This window comes from Corvus brachyrhynchos, unplaced genomic scaffold (assembly GCF_000691975.1).
Source record: "Corvus brachyrhynchos isolate BGI_N302 unplaced genomic scaffold, ASM69197v1 scaffold99, whole genome shotgun sequence".
Taxonomy (NCBI): Eukaryota; Metazoa; Chordata; class Aves; order Passeriformes; family Corvidae; genus Corvus; species Corvus brachyrhynchos.
In genome coordinates, this window is record NW_008239778.1 from 13,060 (window position 1) to 22,571 (window position 9,512).

At 53.8% G+C, this 9,512-nt stretch overlaps 2 protein-coding genes across 3 annotated transcripts in view; one reads left to right on the top strand and one right to left on the bottom strand.

Moving 5' to 3' along the window:
* Positions 1-5: 5 nt before the first annotated feature.
* PROCA1 (protein interacting with cyclin A1) lies at positions 6-1,858 on the top strand (the record flags this gene model as incomplete). Its single annotated transcript, XM_017742940.1, has 4 exons — positions 6-129; positions 867-999; positions 1,087-1,221; positions 1,304-1,858. Coding segments are annotated over 4 exons (888 nt in total), but the record flags the coding sequence as incomplete, so codon positions are not given.
* An 859-nt stretch (positions 1,859-2,717) lies between these two features.
* Positions 2,718-9,512, bottom strand: part of SUPT6H (SPT6 homolog, histone chaperone) — a 26,177-nt gene continuing 19,382 nt past the window's right edge. For both annotated transcript variants that reach the window (XM_017743040.1, XM_017743039.1), the window contains 9 exons: positions 8,375-8,570; positions 8,005-8,243; positions 7,660-7,773; positions 7,423-7,547; positions 6,871-6,983; positions 6,393-6,470; positions 6,138-6,304; positions 4,783-4,970; positions 2,718-4,640 (listed from right to left, as the gene is read on the bottom strand). In XM_017743040.1, the coding sequence (XP_017598529.1) occupies positions 4,454-4,640; positions 4,783-4,970; positions 6,138-6,304; positions 6,393-6,470; positions 6,871-6,983; positions 7,423-7,547; positions 7,660-7,773; positions 8,005-8,243; positions 8,375-8,570 (1,407 nt within the window). In that variant the 3' untranslated portion in view covers positions 2,718-4,453. The remainder of the gene's footprint in view (positions 4,641-4,782; positions 4,971-6,137; positions 6,305-6,392; positions 6,471-6,870; positions 6,984-7,422; positions 7,548-7,659; positions 7,774-8,004; positions 8,244-8,374; positions 8,571-9,512) is intronic.

The window sequence follows — 9,512 nt, forward strand, 5'->3', positions numbered from 1 at the left end:
TGCTGCTCCTGCTGCCACCTGCCCCCGGAGCGGCCCCGCCGGGACGGCCCCGCGCTCGCGCCGCGGGCACCTATCCCGGGACGCTGTGGTGTGGTGCTGGCAGCAACGCGGATACCTACGAGCAGCTGGGTAAGGGCGGCAGGGATGCTGCTACCTGTATCTTCCCATCCCATCTCATCCCACTCCCTTCCATCCCTCCCCATTCCATTCCTCAAATCCCTTGTCTCCCATTCCATCCCACCCCATCCCAACCCATCCCATCCCCAACCGAGTGCTGCATCAGTCCCCATCAATCCTAATCCAATCCCATCCCAGTACTCCAGCCTCTGTTCCCATGGTCTACTCCAGCCCCTGTTCCCATGCTAGTTCAATCCCTGTCTGCCCCAGTTCAGTCCCCACCCAAGCACCAGTCCAATCCCAGTTCATCTCTGCCTAGTCCCTATCACAATCCTTCCTGGTGCTGGTCTGCTCTTGATCCACCCTCTGTCCCCAGCCTGCTCTGTGGTCCATCCTGCTGCCATTCCAGTCCCCATCCCAGTACTGGTCCATTCCCAGTTGCTATCCTGATCCCAGCCTAGACCCTCTCATGGTCCTGCTCCAGTCCTGGTCCCCATCCTGACCCCAGCCTAGTCCCAGTCTCATCCCCAGTGTGGTATTGGTGCAGATCAGTCCCCATCCCAGTGCCAGCCTTGTCCCCACCCAAGTGCTGATCCAGCTGAGCCCCCACCCATCCATCCTTCCCTATCCCAGTATGATTCCAGTGTGCATCTGTCCAATCTAATCCTGATCCTAGTTCTAGCCTAGCTCAACCCTAGCCCTGCATGTGGGGCCCCCAGCCCTGCCTGTACCCCACGTTTTCCCTGCAGGGGAGCACCAGGACACGGACCGGTGCTGCCGGGACCATGACCACTGCCAGCACGTCATCCACCCCTTCACCGCCCGCTATGGGTACCGCAACCTGCGCTGGCACACCATCAGCCACTGCGACTGCGACCACAGGTGAGCGTCCCCAAAGCTGCCCTAGAGCACCCCAATATCCCCCCCGGGGGTGCCAGTCCCCCTGAGCCCGGCTCTGCCCCGGGGCAGGTTGAAGGAGTGCCTGCGGCGGGTGAACGACACAGCCTCGCGGGTGGTGGGCCAGGCCTTCTTCAACGTCATCCAGGTGCCCTGTTTCGAGTTCACCTACAGGGAGGAGTGTGTGGAGCCGTATCTCTATGTCTGGTGAGTGCCCCCCGCCCTGGGGACTGTCCCCCTGCCCAGGGCTTGTCCCACCCACCCTGTGGTGCCTCCTCAATTTTGGCAGGTGCAAGACGTACAACACGGTGGCCGTGGCGGTGCCCCGGGAGCCGGTGCTGTATGAATTTGGGGGGGAGCTCATCGACCGGGCAGCCAGGCCCAGGGGAGTCCCCCTGAGCCCCCCGTGGGGAGGAGCCCTCCCAGGGGATCATCATACCGGGACAGCCCCCAAGGCAGTCAAGAAAGAGAGGAAGAGAAAGAAAGATAAGAAAAATAAGGGGAAAGGTCTGAAAAAGAAAGGCTCTACAGAAAAGGGGGTGCGGAGACATCCTGAAGCTGCTGTCCCCGCTGATCCCTGGGCCCTGCTGCCATCCTTGGGGGAAGCATCCAACACCATCCTTAGCGATGCCCCGGCATGGGAGGGATTGGGCAGGGAGCCAGCGCCAGCCACTCCCTCCCCCGTCCCCACCGCCAGTGGCAAGAGGAGGAGGAAGGAGAGGAACAGAAAGAAGAGGCTGAAAAGTAAAACTGAGGCTGAGCCGGCACGAGAGCTGCAGCTCTGAGTCCCCCCTGAGCCCCGCGTGGGTCTTGGCTGTGAAATAAATTTACATCTGCTTGAGCAGCCTCGGCTTTGTCTCTGTGGAGGAAAGGATGGCAGTGGGCACGGCCTCCAGGGGAAACTGATCCCGTGGGAGGGTAACACCCAGAGCTGGGTGGGTATCCGGTGGTTTGAGCTGTTCCTCACTGCTCCCATCAGTTCATGTCATTGTCCTGGCACTGGGGACACAGCTCTTGGCCACACACTGGCAACAGAGCTGAAGCCCAGTTTTAACTCCCCTGCCAGAGGGTTAAATTCCAGCTCCCCAGGCATGTAATTTTCTCTGGAAGTTCTCTGAATTGCACCACCCAAGCTCTCTCATCCTCTTAACCCCTCGCCTTTCCCATGCTCCCACACCAGCACCAACTCCATCTCCCTTCCTTTGCGAGGAACAGGGTCTTGGCCCTCCCTGAAGGCTCCTCAAATGCCTGCAAAGCTCCTTAGAGTGGGACAATAGATGTTTTTCCAGCCCCTGGGACAAAGGCAGATGCTGCCTGGGAAGAGCTGGGGCAGGGAATGCTGTCCCTTCCTGGTGGGCTCCTGTAGCGAGAAGCAGGGAACAGGGCACTGCCACCAACTCCTCCAAGGTACTTCCAAGGGTGGAGAGTGGCTCAGCCCAGTGTCCTGGCGAGGTGGTGGAAAGATCTTCCTGCACCAGCACCAAATTCCAGACTCGGGCAAAGCTGGAGCGGCAGGAGTCGAGCAGACAGCAAACCCCACACTGAGGAGCGTGCGGTGCAACCCCAAATCCCTGAAATAAGCGGATCACACGAGTCCAGGGGGGAATACCAAGGGGTGGAGGGAGGCACTGCTTCCTCTCTGGGTGCAAAGCCCCTGTGGCAGCCACGGCATCCCGGCAGGAAGCATGGACAGACGCGGGGCATGCGGACAAGCTTCCCAAAAGTAGAACTTTTATTGACAGCAAGGGAAAACTAGAAACAAAGACAGCCAGAAAGGAGGCAACAACACACAACTAGCCCCCCCTTCCAGGTCCAACCAGTAAGGAGCTGCTCCCAGGCGAATTTCCCATCGTACAGTCTCACAAAATAAGAAAATAGCGCCAGGTTCATCCACCTGCAACCTCGGAGCTGTGGGCTCCAGTCCACGGTTCTCCCCCCTGGCCTGGGTGGCTTTGGGAAGAACAGGACCCTGTCAGCCCCCCAGCACTGCAGAGGGGATGGCATTGAAGCCAGGACCTGCATTTTTCTGTGCAAAGAGCTTTGCTTTGTCTCCCGGGTCGCTGCCATTCTTCGGGAGCATTTACATGCAAAGAAGACCTTTGTTTCCTAAGGTCTGCTGTTCCTGCTCATTTCCTAGCAAAGGAGGCTGACCAGGAGCACTGGGAAGGAACAAAGACTCTGCTTCCATAGAAAATCCCTACTAACAAAGCAGGAGAGGGGAAAGTGTGTGCAGCAGGAACTTTTCCTCTCAGAAATGTCTCTCCCGTCGCTGGCAATCCCTCAGGGACACCGCACTGAGCTCTTTCTGACACAAGTTACCCACTTTATCCGAGCCCTCCCAATGCCTCTCCCTATCCAACACCACAGGGAGGTGCCCCGATGTCGGTGTGATGTCTCCATATGGTGCATTATTCTTTAACAACAGAAATCGGCTTCTCTTCGGAACTTCCAGCACACAGAGGGCAACGCCAAGCAACAAAGGAAGAAGGAGCAGCGACTCCTGCCACGCAACTCTGCTCTGAGCAAATCCTAAGGGGGAAGAGGGCAGGGTGCAGGCAGAAAACCTCTGAGCTAGCATTCAGTAAAAACACTATTTATTCACCCCTCTTGGTTACAGCTGGGCAGGGGAAGCAGGTACAGAGGAGGAGGCCATGCACTCCAGGCTGCTCCATGGTGCTTTATCCCACGTGTCTGTCTCGGGGAAGCTGCCGTAGGCTGGCGCTTTATTTCGCAGTTTGATTAAAAAAAAAAAAAAAATCAAAACTAAATAAATATTGTTCCAAAAGAAGCCAGAGGAGAGAGCAAGCCTTTGGTACAACAGCTGCATCTCCAGTAAGACCCCGAGCCGCTGTGCTGGACCGCTCCAGACACAGCTGGGGTTGGCACAGGCTCTGCTGAGCCTGTCACACATGAAAACATGGAGCAAACAACAACAGGAACTTTGTGAGAACTCTGGTTCGTTTGTCACGACCCCCACGACTTTGCTTTGTGTTCTTGGGACGAGGGGAAGTGACAGTCACAGGGGTTGGGAGAATCCAAAGGAAACAGGCTCACTCCAGGGCGATGCACTTTCAGCTCCGTTTGCTTCCCAGTCTTTGGGGTGAAAGCAGAGTGCTGTGCATGTACAAGGACAGGCTCCTTTGACCTCAAGTTTGCTTTGCTAAGTTTCCAAGGTGCCTCAAAACCAGAGCCTGGAATGCAGAGGCCGATGCAGTGTTCCTTTCTATGATATATTTTTCTTATATATAGTATATATTTTTTAACCAGCCCTGCCAAGTCTATTCTCTCGCTCAGGTGCACATCACCAAGAGTCATTTCCCACCATCCCACGACGTATAAAACAGGAGTTATGTGTCTAAGCGAAGGGAAGTCGCTTCCAATTGTTCCCTCTCCTTCCCCCTTCCTTGGAGAAGAGAGCAGAGGTGTCGGGTGTCAGGTCCTATCGATCCATCTCATCCAGGAGAGGCGTGGCGTCCCCGGCGATGGACATGGGCGTGCTCTCGATCATGGGGCTGGGAGACGGGCGAGGGGTCAACCTCTGCTTCTGTTTCCTCCGCTCAGCCTCCTTCTCCTGCAGCCACTGCTCGGCCATCTTGCCCCAGTCGATGGCAGCGTGGCTGTTGGTCCTGCAAGGACACGGGGACAAAGTGAGATGGGACAGGAGAGCTTCCCTGCCCTCCCTCCCTCCCTCCCCACCATGCTGTTCCTACAAAAATCATGAAAAGCAACCGAGACAGGACATGGATACAAACACCCGGAGCTACTCACTTTGGCTGCTGCCTCTGCCTGGAGCTGGACGATGGCTGCGACTGTGCCTGAGACTGGGTGGACTGGGGTGTGGTGTTGGCCTGGAGCTGGTACTGGGGCGTGGTGATGGGCTGGCTGGGAGTAGTGTAGGAGTAGCTGGGGGTCATCAGAGGGGTGGCCACCGGCTGCTGTGCTGGAGTCGTGAAGACCTGCAGAGAACAGAGGCTGTCAGGGGACAGAGGGTGGATCCTGCCTGGCTGCGGGGGCTCTGCACTGCCCTGCTCCCCCAGGAGGGTGCCCACCCTCACTGTGTGCCCCCAGCCCTGCTGAGCACAGCACATTCAGCACAGCCTGCCCTCCTTGTTCACCCCAAGGGGAGATGCTCGAGCCAAGCAAAGGCAAGGGGCACAAGAGACACTTGGGGCAAGCCAGCAGCAATGACATCCTGCAGTGGGCACGAAGAACAGATAAATTCTTCCCCTGCAGGCTGCAGAGAAGGTGCAGCAGCTCCCAGGATGGCTCCCTCCCACATCCCAAGCCAGCTGGCTGCTTGTCCCATGGAGAGCTTAGCGTCTTTGCCTGCCGGTGTTCACCTCCCCTTTTTTTCAGATGTCTTGATGATTAACACATCTGGTTATCCACAGTCCCTGCCTATCCCCAGCTCGGCATTTACTGTGCCAAACTTCCTGAAAGCCTCCCAAGGTGCTCTGAAGGAGGAGCACTCCTCCCTGCAAGCCTTGTCTTGCAGCATCTCCTCTTTGGGTACAACAGCTGGGTGTGTTCTTTGTAGCCAGGCTCCTCAGTCCTTCCGCAGCTGGAATTCGCCTTGGTGTCAAGCTGGGAGCTTGCAGAGTGGGCTGAGAGCAGGCACACATGCAGGAAGGCTTCAGCATGAGCCAAAACTGTCCAATTCCATCTTACTCCCTGCAAAGCCCCTGGGTGTTGGGTCAGGCTGAGGTGTTCCCCGCCGGTGCAGCTCGGAGATTAGCGCTGAGCTGAAAAGCCCTGCAAACTCAGCGCATACTTTCCCAGCTAATCTGCTCCGCTGGCAGCTCACGTTGCCAATTCAGGGGCACAATCAGAAGGTTGTGTGCCCTCACCGCTGGATCCCACCTCTCCACCCTGCCACATTCCTTGGGGGGGGGGCCAGACCAGTTTGCTCCTTGCTCCAACTCCCCCCGGAGCAGGGCTGTGTTACGCGCCTCCTTTCTCCACTCACGCGAGGCAAGAGGAAACCTGGTTCAAGAATCCAGCCCGTGCAGCACCAGGGGGACAAAACCAGGATTTGGGGACCCCAGGCAATGAGGGATTCCTTACAGGCTCCCAGTGGTTTCTAGCAGCAGGGAGAAGCCAGTGGCAATTTAAGTGACACTTACGTGGTAGGCGCTGCTGCCGCCTCCGCTGCCTCCGTAGCCGTACTGGCTGGAGCCCCATTGTGCCGGGGTGGCATTTGGGTTCTGTCCCTGGCCTGTCACAGCAGCGATGGCACTGAACATCTGGGAGGTCATGTTCTGTGGCAGAGCGTTCACTGCACGCGTCAGGTCTGCAAGGGAGACACATTGCATTAGGAAAAGTGGAGCCTGGAGGAGCAGCTGACATCCCAATTCCAGCCGGGAATGGCCTGCACTGACCTGCCAGGTTGATGTTAGCTGGAGTAGCATTAATGGAGGCTGGAGTCCTGGTCCGACTGCTACTGCTGGGGGTAATACCTGTACAAAATACCAACCAAGAGCTAGATTAACTCTCCTGGAAGAGAGAAACCTGAAACTCGGGATTTGAAAAAAATGGAGGGAACGCTGGTTCTGGCACGATAGTTTGCCACCAGGGAATGGTGTGTGCTGGGTTGTATGGTGGGGGAGACAAGGGAGAGGAAAGGGACTGGTCCATGTTTTGCTGCACAGCCCACTTGGCTGAAAGATTAACTCTCAGGAGAGCTCTCAGTGGGTCCATGGAACCAAACACTTGGAACGTTGCTTTGAAACTTCCCACATATAGAAAAATCCTAGGACACATTTTAGGGACAAAGACGACAGAACTGTCCTTTAATAACTGTCCCTGATGATGTGTGATAAACAAACAGCTGAGGCACTCAAGTTTTAGGCTGCTTACCTGGAACAGGGTCCTGATAATGATCCTTAAACCATCGGAAAAGTCCATTCACAGTAGGGAAGACTTGGCCCCGGTAGCGGAATCCCTCTGGTGTTACTGTCACATATTCTATCCTGCGAGGAGCAGGGAGACCACAACACATCACAGGCTGCTTCAGTCACTCACTGACAGGTGAACAGTCAGGACAGGCATGGACTAAAACCACAGCCAATGGCTGTACTGATAATGAACAGACAGATCTACCCAAGACACTTTTATCTTCAAACAGTTGCTTCAAAATACCCTGCCTTTCCATGAAAAATCCATCATTCCCTGCCTACAGTCCTGTGACACCCACAGCACAGTGGTAGCCAGATGGTTAAGAAACATGGGAGTCTCCTGGGTGAGATTTACTGCTAGAATTGGGTCCTCCACTGTCAGGAGGCCAAATCCTGGGAAAGAGGAGGTGTGATTTACAGGAATTCTGACAGAGCTGGAAGAAAAACTGGCAGCAGTCAGCTGAGGTTTGGTACTGGCAGTACTCTGCAGATGCTGGGCTTGCCACTCTCTTACCTTGGTTTGCCTCGAGGCTGATATCCCAAGAGGAATTTACCAGGTAGATCTTTACAGGCACTGATAAAGTATGGAATAAATGTTGGCTTCTCTTTCTTGGTCTTTATCAGCAGCTCTTCCAGCTTCTAATTAAAGAGAGAAAGAAGATAAATGCTCCAGGGGAGCCCACATTTTCAGCAACACACAGAGCCTATGGATATCTTCCTGAGGAGCTACCACATCCTGGGACAGTCTTACCTTCTTGTCTCCACCATTGCAGTCCTGGTAGTATTTGTGGTTCAACAGATCTCTGGCAAAAGAAGCCATTGGCTGGACATAACGAGCAACAATTTCATCCAGGTCTTCAAACTCCTTTGAAGGAACACATTTAAAGAGGTATTTAGGGTGTATTTAGTCATACACTCTGCACAGCAAGGCTTGAGGAAAAAAACCAGAGACAAGTATTGTCTAAAGATCCAGAGAATGTGTTGGAAGTTACTCTCTAAGAGTGTAGAGTGTGAAAGCAGCTGCAAGGACAGAAAGGCTGTGTCAACCTGTCAGATAGGTCCTTCCCCTTCCCAGGCATGCTCTGCAAGGCTTTACCTCTGTGTTAATCCAGAGCATGGAGCCCAGGCTGAAGGCATTCTCCTTGCCCTCTTCTCGGACATCCACGTGCTGGTAAATGCCATCATTGACCTTCCAGGTGACAGTCAGATGGTTCTCCCCTTTGCTGCTGGGCCGAATAATCACATCCCCTTGGTCCATGGTCTCCATCATCTTCTCTGCTTGCTTGAAGCTGATGTTGTGGAATGATGGGTGAGCAATCACCCTCTTGATGTACGCTGGAGAACAAAGGGAACGTTCAGCCTTCTAGAGGAAGTGCTTTAATGCAACCGTATCTAATAGTGCTGATTGTCCTGAAGCAGCCTGGGAAGGCTGGAATTACAAGGGAGAGAGAAATTAAGAGACTCACTTGTCCTCTGCTGCTTTCTTTTCATGTCTTCTTCCTGTTTGTGATCCGCTGCTTCAGAGTCGAAGTCGTAGTAGGTGTCTTTGGGCAGTTTCCACTCATTGTTCTTGTCCATCAGGTCTGAGGTCCTGCAGGTCAGGTCTGCACTGAATTTCTCAATGTCAATCTTCATGATCCGGCAGTGGACGGTCATTCCCACCTGCAGAGGAGGTGCAGGCCAAGGTGAGCAGCAGGTTTGGCAGATATACCAGAACCCCTGTGCTACAGAACAATCCACGTGGGATCCCGCTGACACTGAGGAGGTACCAATCACCTCACCTCCTTCAGACTGATACAACCTTTAAAAGTGATCTTTCTGCATGAACTGAAAGTCAACTAATCCCAAAAATTATCAGAACCAAAGGAGATTAAAGGAAAAATGGGCAGTTCTCCAGCACATCTACTACCTATGATCCACACCACACAGGAAACTGCAAGTCTGGAGGGTGAGGACAATCACCTTTTCTATTTCAAGTACCTTTCACAATGGGAGCAGCAAAACTGAACTTCAAGATGTGCAAGAAGGCAGTTAAGTCTGTTCAGAAGCAGACACTCAAAGGACTGCTCTAATAAAACGTGAGACAGAAAATCCCCCCACAAAAACTGCAATGTCTTAGTTCAGCTGACCATGATGAAGTTAATTAATAACTCTTTAAAGAAATGCTGAGATCTCTGAGCTTACAGGATTACCATCACCTGCACAGGCTGTTGGGAACCCCAAAAGACAGCAAAGACGTTAAACCACTATTTTATTATGTGATAAAAAAAGTGTTATTCCATTCCTTTCAGAACCCCAATCCCTGCCCTGAGCAAGACCAGTAACTCTGATGACCTCCACAAATTAATGGAGAGGGAAGAAGAAGCTGTAAGAGGGAAAATGACCCTTGCCTGTCCAAAAGCAGTTCTGTGAACCCTTTAGAAAGCCAGAAACAAGAGGCAGCTCTGCATTAGAATGCCTTCTGGTCTCCTAAACCCAGACTTCAGCCAGACAACAATAAATCCTCCTGCAGCACAACGTGTTAACTGATTAACAGGGTCTCACCAGCTGCCAAGGGAGATTTGCACTGTGGGACAAGGACACTAACCAGAACCTGAACTTCCT